Source organism: Armigeres subalbatus, chromosome 3 (assembly GCF_024139115.2).
Source record: "Armigeres subalbatus isolate Guangzhou_Male chromosome 3, GZ_Asu_2, whole genome shotgun sequence".
NCBI lineage: Eukaryota > Metazoa > Arthropoda > Insecta > Diptera > Culicidae > Armigeres > Armigeres subalbatus.
In genome coordinates, this window is record NC_085141.1 from 160796432 (window position 1) to 160811614 (window position 15183).

At 38.5% G+C, this 15183-nt stretch overlaps 3 protein-coding genes across 5 annotated transcripts; 1 reads left to right on the forward strand and 2 right to left on the reverse strand.

Moving 5' to 3' along the window:
• Positions 1-1438: 1438 nt before the first annotated feature.
• Positions 1439-4204, forward strand: LOC134227605 (protein claret segregational). Its single transcript, XM_062709196.1, has 3 exons — positions 1439-1638; positions 1702-3255; positions 3360-4204. Exons 2-3 carry the CDS (start codon positions 1714-1716, stop codon positions 4002-4004), a joined length of 2187 nt encoding a protein of 728 aa, XP_062565180.1. The 5' UTR covers positions 1439-1638; positions 1702-1713; the 3' UTR covers positions 4005-4204.
• Positions 4204-5702, reverse strand: LOC134227606 (uncharacterized). Of its 2 annotated transcripts, XM_062709198.1 has the most exons (3): positions 5570-5658; positions 5204-5477; positions 4204-4417 (listed from the first exon to the last, which is right to left on the reverse strand). In XM_062709198.1, exons 2-3 carry the CDS (start codon positions 5462-5464, stop codon positions 4214-4216), a joined length of 465 nt encoding a protein of 154 aa, XP_062565182.1. In that variant the 5' UTR covers positions 5465-5477; positions 5570-5658; the 3' UTR covers positions 4204-4213. The 2 variants fall into 2 exon arrangements, with proteins under 2 accessions (XP_062565182.1, XP_062565181.1); XM_062709197.1 differs by having other exon boundaries at positions 5204-5702.
• A 1164-nt stretch (positions 5703-6866) lies between these two features.
• LOC134227465 (uncharacterized) lies at positions 6867-11510 on the reverse strand. Of its 2 annotated transcripts, none has more exons than XR_009983685.1 (2): positions 11379-11510; positions 6867-7408 (listed from the first exon to the last, which is right to left on the reverse strand). XR_009983685.1 is itself a non-coding variant. In XM_062708980.1 (2 exons), exons 1-2 carry the CDS (start codon positions 10354-10356, stop codon positions 7049-7051), a joined length of 384 nt encoding a protein of 127 aa, XP_062564964.1. In that variant the 5' UTR covers positions 10357-10464; the 3' UTR covers positions 6867-7048. The 2 variants fall into 2 exon arrangements, 1 of the variants encoding a protein (XP_062564964.1); XM_062708980.1 differs by lacking the exon at positions 11379-11510 and adding an exon at positions 10333-10464.
• Positions 11511-15183: the final 3673 nt, after the last annotated feature.

The window sequence follows — 15183 nt, forward strand, 5'->3', positions numbered from 1 at the left end:
TCTTTGTTTATAATATCATGTGATATCATCCATGAGAGGGAGTGAGAAAACTACCTACACTCCAAATAATCTAAACGTTATTTCCCAACCCCGTGGCAAGAGATGCTTCTCAGCGTAGCGAACATCTTCATGAATATGTCCAGCATACATTTTGAAAAGTACTTCTCCCGAATCGTGCGTTTACAAGCAACTAGATCTTATCTACAATATTGGTGGCTACACATTTTTAATTTGATCGAAAATAATACCAGCTTTTATGGGCATTTAAATATAATCCTAAAACATCTTTCCGCGTACCATTTATTTCATTTCAATTTCACTAATGAATGTTGTTCGATTTGCATCCCCGGACCATTTCAACTGTGATGCTCACCACAGTATAAACAATAATAATATTTTTTGTTTGATTCGGAGCGGGAGAACAAGTTACGAAATATGATTTCGTGTAGCGTTCGATTTCACCTGTCGATTCACTCCAATTCGTAAGTTTATTATATTTTATCATCAAATAACATAATTCCCATGGTCAAAGATGTAATTCTTGCAAATTATTTTGAAAACAATTTTCAGATTTAACCAAAACAAATAGTAAACAAAACCATGTTGTTTTCTTTTCGTACAATAACAACGGACGGTAATGAGCTACCGTCCGTGCACGGAAGAAATAAACTACCCAATAGTGAGTTTAATTCACCCAACCTCGAACATCCGTACGGGAAGCCAAAATTGAGTAAGCAGGGTCGAAGTAGTTTGCCTTTACTCCCATGTTAAAAAAGTACCCAACGGAAAATTTATTGACCCAAATTTAAGTTTAATTCACTCAATTTCGACCTCAGGTAATAAAACTCAACATTGGCTTCCCGTATTGAACTGGCGTCGTTGGATTGTTTGGCTCTTTTGTTTTTGACAACAAAAGAAAGAGTGGATGAAAGAGAAGAGAAAAAATAACTCAAAAGTAAGTTTAAAAATACTCAATTTTGGGTACTTTTTTTCTTCCGTGTGGACATGGTGGCTATTGTCAAACCCCTTGTGATAGTATAGGACGCCAGAGGGGTGTTATTTCCACCTGAATTTTCAGGTACATTTTACGTGCACACGTAACTGCAAATGCTTCAGAAAATTCAGGTGAAACTTACGTGTCCGGTGAACTCTATCCAAAACTCAGGTAGAACTTACCTGATTTTCACGTAGAATGAAAATTCTATCCAAAAATCAAGTGAAAGTTACGTGAATTTCAGGTGGACAAGATCTACGTACTTTTTCAGGTGGAAACAACGTTCAGATTTTTTTGGGTGTACTTTTGAGTTAAAAATTTGAACTTTGTACTTAAAGTTGAGTTCCAATCTACTTTTGGGTAGTTTTGTTTTTGTGATGGGAACTCACCGAACTCAACTGCTTTGCTTTCTGTGCTCGTCACGGTTAGCGCTGGCTGTAATATTTTTGCGTGACGGTTGCTCTCGATGAGTGAACCGCGGAATTTTGATTTCTCTCGTCCTCGGCGACGCTTCTACTGGCAAAATAAAACGGTCATCTGCATGGAGAATCGTAAAAATATTGTAGTCTTACTTAAATAACAAGTTTTTTTGGTTTAGATAACGTTTTCAAGTGTAGTTTGGATAACAAATATTACAGGAACTGGTAAGTAAAATATTGATTAGCGTAGATATCAACACAAACGAACTAAATCGGTTTTATTCACAGTTTGCAAGGAGCATGATGGAGTCGAAAATACCCAAACCAAACTTTATCAAAAAACCGATGGGAATGACCAGTTTGCCTGGTAATGCTCGACTTCCTCTAACAGATTTGCTAAATGTTCCGGCAGATTTGGATTTCGGCGGAAAACGCTTCGCCTCTCCGGAACTTGTTAATGCTGCCGTGCTGAATCGAGGAAAGTTGCGTCGTAGTCGCTCGGCAACCGACCTAAGCAGGCCAAACTTTCATCGACCTAAGTTTGTGCCAAATTTGGAACCAATTTCTTCGGTGAAAAACAGTCTAAATTCGGCAGGTATTTCGCAGATGCTTCAGAATAACCTGGTCAGACAAGTACACAAACCTACAAGCCTGCGACGGAGCGTTTCAGCTGGGGACATTGTCATGAAAGTTCCCACAACTAATTTTTCAACGAACACAAATAACGGGCTTCAAATGAAACGGCAGATTTCGTCAGTCACTTCCGGATTGCCATCAAAGGCTAACAAAACTAATGGTACGGCGAGTGCCACGGGAAAGGTTTTTGCTACGAAGACGGTTAGCAGTACCGCGCCACCCTGTAAAAAACCTACGATTGTATCCAAAACTAAAGTGGTTCCCGTTAAGACGACGGTCTCAGCAAATTCTAGCACATCCAGTACCAAATCCGTCACATCCAGTGGAGGAGCAGCGAGAAAAGTCATAAATAAACGTATCCCTGCGTATGATTTTAAGGCTCGATTCCATGATTTGCTTGAAAAGCATCAGAGTCTTAAAGAAAAATTTGAAAATCTCCGCCAAATCAACTCAGACTTGGAATCGCTTCCGCAAAAATATGACGATTGTGCTAAGGAATTGAGCAAACTGAAGCAAGATCATGAAAAACTAAACGTTGAATATGGCTCGGTCATTGAGGAGAATGACAGCCTGAAATTGAAGAACGTTTCGCTCTCCACAAGTCTGAACGAAACAGAGTGTGAGCTGCGCTTATTCAAAGAACGATTCAACACGGCAGATACAGAACGGCAGCAGCTGCGAGAGTTGGTAAGATCTCTGCAGGAAAAATCCTCCGCACTGGAGCAGCATAATGAAGTACTACGAGAAGATAATGACCGAAAGGCAGAGATACTGTTTCGGGCCAACATTGAACGGAAGGATTTGCACAACACAATTATGGATTTGCGGGGAAATATTCGGGTGTTCTGCCGGGTACGGCCACCACTGGCATCCGAGGCAGATCGTTTGGAGTGTGCTTGGAAGTATCTGGACGAGCAGTCACTGGAGATCGGTGCCACGGATGGAAGCAACAAGCGCATGGAATTCAGCTTTGACCACGTGTTCCACTCGAGAACAACGCAGGAGGATATCTACGAAAACGTGGCACCCTTAATCCAATCAGCTCTGGATGGGTATAACGTATGCATTTTTGCGTACGGCCAAACTGGAAGTGGCAAAACCTACACTATGGACGGGCTGACGGATAACGTGGGAGTTATTCCAAGAACAGTGGATCTGATTTTCAATGCAGTCGAAGACTATAAGCGGCTCGGATGGGAGTACGAGGTGAGCACTTTATTAGTAGGATGAAACTACATGACTGTTTAGTTTTTTTAAGCGCATTTGCAATATCTGACTGTACAATATCGATATTTCTACTTTTCTTTCAGATTCGTGTAAACTTCTTGGAAATCTACAATGAAATCTTGTATGACCTGTTGGATTCATCCGGAACCACAAAGGAACTCGAAATCCGCATGGCTAACGCAAAAAACAAGACCGATGTTTACGTATCGAATATTATCGAGGAAACCGTACAAACCAAGAATCATTTGCGTCAACTTATGGCGGTTGCGAAATCCAATCGTGCCACAGCCTGCACGGTAGGAAACGAACGTTCTTCTCGGTCACACGCAGTTACGAAAATTCAACTGATCGGTACCCATAAAGAGAAGACCGAACTTAGCATTGGCTCCATCAACCTGGTTGACTTGGCCGGTTCTGAAAGCCCGAAGACAAGCACCAGAATGGATGAAACGAAAAACATCAATCGATCACTCAGCGAACTTAGCAACGTCATTCTGGCTTTGGTGCAAAAGAACGAACATATCCCATACAGAAACTCCAAACTCACGCACCTTCTGATGCCCAGTTTGGGTGGCAACTCTAAAACTCTTATGTTCGTCAATGTTTCGCCTTTCCAGGATTGTTTTAACGAAACCGTGAAATCGTTAAGGTTTGCATCACAGGTGAATGCTTGCAAGATGCAGAAGGTCAGGAAAAACAAAATTCTAAACAATTCTAGTATGTTTTAAGCAATGTTCTGTGTTCTTTGTAATCACTCGTTTTTATGAAGACAATTATTCTATTTGAATTATAAGTTTTTATGTATCCCTGAATACTTCTTTATATAATTTTATTCATGCTTCTAATTTAACAAAACTACACCAAAATCAACAGACTTTTACTAAAATTGTTCAATAAATGTGTATTCCTTACTAATAACCTTTCAAAACATGAATGTTTACTTCTTTGGAATGTTATCACTAATCTGCACTGGAGGTAATGGTTGATTCAGAAGCACTTGGCATTTTTCAATGGTTTGATCAAAAGTTTGCAAGGCTAGATTGAGTACTAAAATTATAATATTGAGCGCCAGGCTTGTGTAGTACAGAATTTGGGCTGGGTTTCCTTTTTCCAAAACGTATCGGATGGGTATCAATGTAATCTGAATAATAGAGAGAACATTTGGTAACAACGATTTTTATCATTATTATGTGTAGTAGGGTGGCTCAAAAAATACTTTCAATTTTTTTATGGGCCACCCTCTTATTCGGTTCGATTTGATGCCCTGATGCTCTGGACCAAATTTCAGCCAAATCGCTCAACATTTGGGCGGTGCTAAACTCGTTGGAAGTTTATATGAAAAAATGTATGCAGAAACAACCAAAAACAGTGATTTGCAGTTGGACGGCACTATTTACGGTCAAGAACCATGATACTCGTTCAGTTCTTGTAGAATTAAATACAGAAAGTTATGCTAAAAACCGCGAGAAGATAAGAGTTTATTAGGCAAAGATATTAGCATTTTACTGGAGTGTTGTAGGGAAAAATTTATTTCTTTTCAAAGGTAAAAGAAACGAAATTTGCTCAAACCCCACTTCAGAGAAATGCTAATAACTTAGCCGGGCAAACTCTAATCTTCTCGCGGTTTTCTGCATAACATTCTGTATTACATTCTTCAAAATCTGAATGAGTATCATAGTTCTTCATCGTAAGTTGTGCCGTCCAACTGCTATTCACTGTTTATGGATGTTTCTGCATACATTTTTTTTGCATATAAACTTCCAACGAGTTTAGCACCGCCCAAACGTTGACCGATTTGGCTGAAATTTTGTCCAGAGCATCAAGGCATCGAATAGAACCGAATAAGAGGGCGGCCAATCAAAAAAATTGAAAAAAGTTTTTCCCATACTAATTTGCGCCACCCTAATGTGTAGCTCATATGACGTACCACAAGAATGGCAGAGATAGAAGACAATGTGGTCAGAATATAAAACATTGCACCAAGGTCGGATCCTACGGTAAACAGCAGATACAGCTGTTGCAGATTGACGGCCAGGATGGTCGTTAGTCCTGTGTAGCTGTGGACGTCGATTTTCTGCGCGAACCTTTCCACGTCGCCATCACTTGAGTCGTTCCGCTGTTCAGAATTACGACGTCGCAGAGGGATATCTGCTTCCTCAGGTTGATTTCTGGTGCCACTACGATTCATCGTTGTGATTAAACTGCACTTAACGGTTGTTGCCAAAAACAAAACGCATATGCAATGATTAGTGCAGTTCCGAAATTGTGACTCGATAAGATAACGGTTAGATACCTTTTGATATCTCGGCAGCAGGCATGTAAAATCAGTTATTGAACTTTGAATACCGTGAACAGGTGCTAAATTGACCAATGTGAATAACCTGCGTCATAAAGTTTTATTCATTAATTTATTTATAGGGCAATTAGGAAACAAACAGAACGGAGGCAGGTAGGTGTTTTAAGATAAATATATGGGCTAAACCCCATCTTTCTTTCCAAATCTTTTTCAAAAGGGTCCAAACGCGGGGGGCATTGGTTCTGATGATGCATTTCAACTTGTTTTACACAGCTGCGTGAAAAATATGATTCCCAGTTCTCAGTGGGGGCTGCCTAGCCGATTTCATTTTTTTCGCAACTTTCGAGCTTAAGAAATCGCAAGCAAAAGGCACACCAAATTTACAAAAATCATAAAAGTAATGAAAATTTAATATTTTACCTGGACTTATGCGATCAGCTGAATTACGCTATCAGTAACGATTTTGAAGGTTACGATTCAAAAACTGAGAGCGATCTGTCCAAAGAACTTCTTTAATTACGGAAAAACTAAACGAAAATTTAGCAAATTTCCATCAATTATTGGGGATAGCTCGAAAACAAAAATGTAATCTTTTTGTAGATTTTTTCTAAGAAATCTATTCATCATTTTCGGAAAATGATCGCGACCGTGACTATTTTGCATTTTACCTAGACCTTTCAAATGATATTGGAGTGAATAAGCTTCAAGTCCAGGATATTTTGCAGGCCCTTCGAAGTTTTCCTTCTTCTTCTTTTTATTGGCATTACATCCCCACACTGGGACAGAGCCGCCTCGCAGCTTAGTGTTCATTAAGCACTTCCACAGTTATTAACTGCGAGGTTTCTAAGCCAAGTTACCATTTTTGCATTCGTATATCATGAGGCTAACACGATGATACTTTTATGCCCAGGGAAGTCGAGACAATTTCCAAGCCGAAAATTGCCTAGACCGGCACCGGGAATCGAACCCAGCCACCCTCAGCATGGTCTTGCTTTGTATCCGCACGTCTTACCGCACGGCTAAGGAGGCCCCCCTTTGAAGTTTAGACGCCTCGAAAGATCCTGGACCTGATGGAATCCCTCCTCTTTATCCTCTATTTATGAAAACCCTAGTATTAAGTATCAGTTTGGAAGTTTAGGAGGTTCGGTATATTAGAGATGAAGACACTTCTTTACTCTAGGCAGTCTGATCTAAAACTGATTCGCTCGTTCAGATCGACCCAAATGTATATTCCTCAGTTTCGTAGATACATTGAATACCACAGTATATACTATAAAGGTGGGTATACATCAGATCTTCCCCTTTGGAAAGCAGAGAACTTCATTCAAGTTAAACTTCATTCATTTCATTTTTCTTACTTAGGATCTATACTTAATATTATGCTCGAAAGCATGAAACTCAAAATAATAGAAAACATCAAACATCTTATAATTCGAAGGTGACATTAATCACCATAATAGTTCACTTATTTAAACATTACTTGTCCTTGTCCAATGGCCTTGGGTACCAAAATTCTTCCTGTCTAGTCGATTTGCGTAGACGTTTGGAACGTCTCAAATTCAAATCGCTCCGGTCGCTTGCAACTTGCTTTCGCTTTCTGTTCCGTCTGACTGGCAACGGCGAAGCTCCCGAGTCCACCACCATTTCTTCAAACTCCTGGCCATCGCGTTCCCCCGACCCATTCGATCCGTTTTCGATTCCCGGCCTTTGCCTCGTTATCGTTTGCATTTGTCGTCGTGTAGAAATTGTTACGTTGGGTCTGTCGTTCGTCTCAGAGTCTTTCGCAATCCTCAGTTGGCTCCTGTGAGCCATAGTGACCGCGCTTCCAAGCTGTACCTGGAAGGTGTTCAGAGAAAATTTTCTTATAAAAACTGCCTTTAGCCATCTAACTTGATGGTGCGGGTTATGGTTTTTATACCATAACTCATCTCCGGCCATCAGTTTGTCAAAAGGATCAACTTTGGAATTTGCCAAAGTATCGTCCCTTAAATTTGATTCGTCATTGTCGGGTAACAAAGAGAGCTGATTTTTATAATTACTTTTAGGGTGTAATAGATCAATTAAGGTCTTTGGTTTGTACGAGAATATCTTTGCTGATGGAAATTTTCCATCATCTGTCAAGTTGTAGTTCCTATAATTGATAAGAAAAAGATTGATTTGGTCCTCTAAATTTAATTCTGGAATTTCCAGTTCTAATAAGAATTTCTTCAAAACTTCCTTAACTGTTTTTACGGACCTTTCCGCCTGTCCGTTGCTTGACGGATTATAAGGAGGGCTTTTAAACACTTTAATGCCTTGTCTTTCCAAAAGTCTACAAATGAATAGGAATTGAATGGTGGGCCTCCGTCAGATACCAACACGTCGGGCAATCCAAATCGTGCAAAAACCAATTAGCTTCCTCAATACTTTCTCATAATCTGTACCGTTACGCATCCATTCCACATCAATCCATTTTGAATAACTATCAACAATTAGTAAAAATGTATGTCTTTGAAAATAAAAGAAGTCAATATGAATCCTACTGAAAGGCCTTGTGGTGGGTATCCATTTAGATTCAATTTTCTGCTTCGGCACTATTCTCATGCTATTGCATATGTCACATTTAGCTACAAAGTTTTCTACATCCAAGTTAATTCCAAACCAAAATACGGAAAAACGAGCCAGTCTTTTCATTTTTACGATGCCCGAATGATTTGCGTGCAAAAGTTTAAGCACAGCTTTTTGCAATGTATATGGAATGACAACTCGGTTCCTATATAATAAACAGCCATCAATAAATTCTAAATCATGTTGATTTGCATATACATCTGCTAATTTCTTATCAACTTTCTCTGGCCAACCTTGTAATGTGTATGAAATAATATTTTGTAAAAACTCATCCGCTTCCGTTGCCTTGGCCACCACATTCAAATCTATCGGAAAATCCTTCGAAAAATTGATACTACCAATCTGTTCTACATCTAAACTTTCAGGAATACTTTGTTCTAAAGGAAAACGCGAACAGAAATCCGCGTTACCCATTTTATCCGAAGGTCGATATTGAATTTCAAAATCATATATTGATAATTCCAATATGTAACGTTGAAGCCTTGTGACATAAATAGAGTGCTTGCCCATTTTTCCAAAAATACCAACTAGTGGCTTATGATCCGTAAAAACATCAAACTTTTTACCGTATAAGTATTTATGAAATTTCTTGATAGTGCAAACGAGTGCCAATGCTTCCAAATGAAGGATAGGGTATTTTTTTTGTGCGTCATTCAACGAAAACGAAGTAAACGAAATTGGTTTCTCTACACCGGCTATAGTATGAGCTATCACTCCCCCCAGTCCATATCCAGAAGCATCTGTAACAACAGCTATGGGTTTTTTTGGATCATAATACTCTAAAAGTTTGGCTTCCAACAATGATTTCTTACTAACTTTAAAAGCTTTATCACATGTTTCATCCCAATTAAATTTAACGTTATTTTTTAAAAGATTATATAAAGGATGCAATTTTGTGGATAAATGAGGAATGAACTTATTATAGAAATTTATTAAACCAAGGAATGATTTTAGTTCAGTTACGTTAGTAGGCACTTTTGCACTCTTCACAGTCAATATTTTATCCGGACTCGGCATTAGCCCTCTCTCGCTCAGTATGTGTCCCAAATAAGGTAATTCCGAAACGAAAAAAACTACATTTCTCCAGATTCACCTTAATGTTGAATTTTTCTAGCCTTTGCAGAACCATATGTATTTTTTTTTACAATCTTCCAGGTCCACACCTGCGATGAGAACATCGTCTAAATAACACGAAACAAGCTCAATTCCATCTAACACTTGATCCATTACCTGTTGAAAAATGGATGCACTCGCGGATGCGCCTTGTGGTAAACGATTATATATATATAGACCCTTAATGGTATTAATCACCATAAATTTCTTCGATCTATCAGTCAATGCCAACTGTGTGTACGCCCCCTCTAAATCCAATGCACAAAATACCCGGCATCCCGCCAATTTAGCAAAAATGTCTTGGGGTACTGGTAGAGGATACGTATTTGGGACAATCATTTTATTTATCGATGCCTTACAATCAATTACAAGACGAATATCTGCATTTTTTTTTATAACTATTACCACTGGTGAAGCCCATTCACTAGTTTTAATAGGGGTGATAACTTTCTGCTCTTCCAATTTAGTCAAATATTCTAAAACTTTTTCCCTCAATCTATATGGGACATCGTATGCTTTTTTGAAAATAGGAGAACCCTCCTTCATGACCAAATCCGCCTCAAAATTTTTAATAGGTGTCGAAAAATCTTTCGCAAAAACTTTTGTAAATTTCCTCTTAACTTGTGCCACTAAGTCACCGCCTTGAAGATCAATCATGCAATTGATATTACTTGAACCATTAAAATATTGTTTCCAATTTGGAAAGAAAATATTTAACCAAGTTCTTCCCAACAATGGCACAAAAGCATAGTTGCCTTTCAACACCAATAACTGTAATTTGGCCAATTTATCCCTTAGTTTGACAATGACCTCTACTTCTCCTTCAACACTTAGATTTGAACCATTCACAACAATTAATTTTTTATCACTAGTCTTCAAAGGTATTCTGAAATTTGCATAATATTGATCTTCACTCATTACAGTAACGGATGACCCACTATCAATCTCCATTTTAAATAATTTCCCGTCAATTTCAACCTGTACAAAACAGGCGTCAGTAAGTTTGTTAACACAAGACATCATCATACACTGTAATTCACCTGAATTGTCATTATCGTCGTCATCCGTCCTCATACACTGCATCCGTTCGCAAAGATCCTGATTAGATTGCTGGTAATCGTCTTCGTCAACTGTCCCCGTAAAATTAACTGCATCACGCTTCATATTCTTCAGCCTAAAAACATTTTCGTTTAATGTGACCTCTCACACTGCAGAAATCACACACTAGATCTGCATGAGGCCGACTAATGTTCCTCTTCCACTCCATAGGCTTCACACTATTGTTACTCCTGAAATGCCTTTGTTCATTTCTGCCCAAAAAACCTCTTCCTGTTTGTGCTCCACGAAAAGATCTATTAAAACCCAACCTACTTTTCACGGGTCCTCTATTTGAACCAGATTGTCCAGAATTATTATAGCGATAAACTGCCGCCAGCTTTTCTAGAGCGGAGCCGTTAGGAGATCTTATCGGAGCAATTTGAGCGAAATTTACACCATCTTGTAGCCTTCGTGCATTAGTCCCAGCCATTTCCCACGTTGTACAAATTTTTTCAGCTGACGCTAAAGTTAAATTTTCTTCATTGAATAAACGTTGTTGGAGTAGTTTGTCCCTTACCCCGCTACTATTCTGTCTCTAATGGCTGAATTTTTGAAGTCGGCAAAATTGCAAAATTCAGCCTGCAATTTGATAGATAGAATAAAATCTTCAATCGATTCATCAGGCTGCTGAAAACGGTTATTAAATTTATATCGTTGAATTAAATCTGTTTCTGTTTTATCAAATCTCGACTTCAATCTATTCACTAATTCTTCAAAAGACGCATTGTTTAATTCACCATTGGGAAACAAAAGTTTTAGTTCGGAGAATACGGTTGGGCCACTCATTGTAATAAGATGTGCTTTTTCATATCTTCTGCCACATTGTTTACCACAAAAAATATCCTAGGCGTTCAATCCAATCAGCGAAGGAATTACCTTTACGAAATGGCTCTATTGTTAAAGAAACATTGGATTGTGCCATATTGATTTCAATCTGATTTCTCTACAACGGTAGGGCCAATAAAAGGGAAAAGTGGAATGAGCTTACCGGAGTTGAAGAAGCTGTCGACCTTCGCCGCAAACAGCAGGACAATCTACCTTCTGGCAGAGATGGTTCAATGGTGTGAGCACTTGGATTGGATTGGAAGTTAAACGTGATGATTTACGGACTACCAACAATACTCCTGAATTTGATTTCAGTACCTAGATGAATTAGAGAAGAAACCGTTAATAATAGAAACTAGCAATTTTCTTTCAACAGCTAAATCAACTTTTTGGTTTAGCTTGATCACTTTGCTCTTTACACTCGCTCTCTATTGAATATACCTATATATCACACTTTTTCCAAAATGGTGTCATGTAAGGTTGTATAAATGAATGTCTGTTAATATCGCATTAGTACTAGTTAGTATTAACGCTTTTTTTTTTTTTTTAATAATTTATATTGAAAAGTTAACTTTTAAGCTTACACTGCTCAACTTTTTTTTTTATCCGCACTCTGCAGTATTAGCCTTGATCCAATCAATCCGTTGGCGCGAAACGAACGATAGCCACGTAGCACGTGTTTCAGCAGCCGCTTCTATTGTTTCTCGGCCTATGGATACTGCACTCGTAGTATGGCTGTTAATTCAATTAAAGACAATGTGATGACCACTTGTACTTAGTACAATGACGAAACTGAACTTCACACGCGAACAATGGTAAAATGCCTTTGTCTCGTCGCCACTATTAAGTATCAGTTTGGAAGTTTAGGAGGTTCGGTATATTAGAGATGAAGACACTTCTTTACTCTAGGCAGTCTGATGTAAAACTGATTCGCTCGTTCAGATCGACCCAAATGTATATTCCTCAGTTTCGTAGATACATTGAATACCACAGTATATACTATAAAGGTGGGTATACATCACCTAGCAATGGAACTAACCGCTCTATTATTTTGTCTAATAATGTCACTAGAATCTGGAGAATTCCCAAATATGTATATAGAAAAAACAAAAATATTTTTGATACCCATTTTCAAATCTGGCAAAAAATCAGACATACGTAATTATCGTGGAATAGCCATTATCTCTTGTATTCCAAAAATTGTTGAGGCCATTGTAAACGAAAAATTATTCCAACAAGTTAAACAGCATGGCTTCTTCAAAGGGCGTTCAAGTTCAACCAAATTACTTGAATTTGTTGATTATACGCTTAATGCACTTAATAATGCGTCTTATAATGGATAAAAGAAACCACTTTGAAGCTCTTTATACGGAATTTGGTAAAGCATTTGATCGCATAGATATACCCATGTTTCTATTCAAATTGAAAATAAACTGGAATTGAGCCTGGACTCCTTCAATGGCTTGAATCATACTTAACTTTTTTTGTTAAATATCTTGGCTGTGCATATGCACAGCATATGTTTCGAAATGGACAAATTGATATGAAATTTGTGAAAAAGAATCCACGTGTCTTGGAGGGACTCGAACCTTATCCTCCTACTCTCTAGATAGGCGTGATAACCCCTACACAACAAGACCACTTAAAGGTCACGTTTGCGGAAAAGCCATCAGAATCCGAGTACCAACCTCCACCGCGGTTAGCTCTCTTTTTTGCAAATTGAATATCTTTCGGATGCTTGATTTGTCCAATCTCCACATGTGCTTTACTATTGTATACCCACAGCCTATTGTATACCCAATCATACTTAACTGATCGCCAATTAATTATAAAATTTACCAACAATAGATCAAAACCCATTTTAGTTACTTCCGGTGTTCCCCAGGGCTCACATTTGGGACCTCTATCTTCTTCTTCTTCTCATCATCATATATATAAAAACCAATCTATGTATGTATGTTCGCTAACTACTTCTGAACCACTTGGCCGATTTCAACCAAATTTGGTAAACACATTCTCTATCCTCAGAGGAAGTTAACAAAGGGGTGAGATGGTCATTTGGAAAGGGGGGAGGGGTGGTGGGAGGAGTTTTGTTCAGAAAACGAACAATTCTTTTTAACTTTCAACTCCCAGGACCGATTTTAACCAAATTTGGTACACACATTCTATATCATAAGGAAAAGATAACAAAGGGGGTGGGATGGTCATTGGGAAAAAGGAGAAGGGATAGGGGGAGGTGTTGTCTTTGGAAAACGAGCAACTCAATGTAACTCCTAACCCACAGGGCCGATTTCAATCAAATTTTGTACACATATTCACTATGAGGAGCCGATCGTACGGGAGGGTAATTAGGACAAGGGGGGGTCTGGAGGGAGGGGTATTGTTCAAAAAACGGGCAATTTAGTGTAACTTATGAACCCCTGTACCGATGTCAACCAAATTTGGTACACACATTAGTGCTGTCCAATGAGCAGCTCGAAGTAGCTCGAAGTTGTTCCCGTCCTGCTCGTTCTTTTTTGTCAACAAATGGGCATGAGCAGGACAGGGAGAAACTTCGAGCTACTTCAAGCTCTCATTGGACAGCACTATTCTCTATCCCAAGGAGAAGATAACAAAGGGAGTGAAATGGTCATTGAGAAAAGAGGGACGGTAAGAGGGAAGGAGTTGTCTTTAGAAAACGAGCAATTTAGTGTAGCTCCCAACCTCCAGGACCAATTCCAACCGGATTAAATGATTTATTCATTTTTGACAATGATGACTGATAATAATTAACAATCAAATTCATTTTTAACAATGATTAACGATTATGAATAATGAAAAAAAAAACGTTGGAGTATGAATAATGATCACCGATCGTGGTTAAATGTTGACACACTATGTGCATGATTAATGATTAACGATCGATATGATTAATGATTATTGACAGTGGCGTAGCCAGAAAATTGGTCTGGGGGGGGTTTTCTGAACATTTTTTTTTTCGAAAAAAAAAAAAAATTCTTCCAAAAATGTTGTCTCTGGGGGGGGTTTTAACCCCAAAACCACCCCCGTGGCTACGCCACTGATTATTGATTATGAATAATCAAATTGAATGATTTGCATAGTGATCAATAATCAGGTTACTCGATTCCAAATTTTAAAAGGTATAAAAATTACATGATTATGATTAAAGATTAATGAATAAAAGCAAGGTATGCAATGATTCAATGTTCCAGCATAACTTTTGTACCCCTTGCCCGATTTCAACCAAATTTGGAGCAAACATTCTTTTCTTTAGAAGGCGAAGATGATAGGGATGATATTTAGAAAATGGGAAGGTTGTAGAGGGACTGGCATTGTTCAGCTCTCAATCACCTCAGTGTAACTTCTGATCTCTGCTTAGCTTATGTCAATCAAATTTGGAACACACATTCTTCATATTAAGGAGACGAAAATAGTGGGTTAAGGATGGAAAAGGGGAGGGTGTGGGAGTTGTATTGTTTAGATATCGATCAACTCAACACTTCATCGAAATCATGGTTTGCCCATTGAAAAGCAATGATTAATGTGTTTCCTCCTGGATGATGAATGTGATCCTTTCTTTGAAAATAGACGTTTTCCCGGAATAAGGCATCGGTGGATGTTTTTCCTTCTTTAGAAATAGACGTTTGCCCGGAATAAGGCGATTTTGGGTTTGATCCCTTTTTCAAAATCAGTTGTTGGCTGCCCCATAGAGCAGCACGCGCCCTTTTTGAATGTGCCTGAAGAACAGCCCTGCTCGCTGCTCTTTCGGCAATGTGTTGGAGTGACATAGCTACCGCTTGTCACATTCGTGAGTAGATGAAAACAAGAGCTAAAGCGTACCTACACAACACGTTGCTAATAGTAATAGTCGTTTTCTCCTATTTGAAAGTAGAAATCTAATTAATAATCTAAGTAAATTGAATTATACCAGGTAATTTGAATTCGTCACAAATGTGTACCTAAAACTA

Bases quoted from the DNA above. Each gene is read 5' to 3' on its own strand.
- LOC134227605 (XM_062709196.1), top strand. From the start codon at position 1,714: ATGATGGAGTCGAAAATACCCAAACCAAACTTTATCAAAAAACCGATG. The intron at 3,256-3,359 runs GTGAGCACTTTA...CTTTTCTTTCAG, and splicing joins GGCTCGGATGGGAGTACGAG to ATTCGTGTAAACTTCTTGGA.
- LOC134227606 (XM_062709197.1), bottom strand. From the start codon at position 5,464: ATGAATCGTAGTGGCACCAGAAATCAACCTGAGGAAGCAGATATCCCT. The intron at 4,418-5,203 runs GTACGTCATATG...TCTATTATTCAG, and splicing joins CTATCTCTGCCATTCTTGTG to ATTACATTGATACCCATCCG.
- LOC134227465 (XM_062708980.1), bottom strand. From the start codon at position 10,356: ATGACGACGATAATGACAATTCAG. The intron at 7,409-10,332 runs GTGAATTACAGT...AACACCTTCCAG, and splicing joins CGACGATAATGACAATTCAG to GTACAGCTTGGAAGCGCGGT.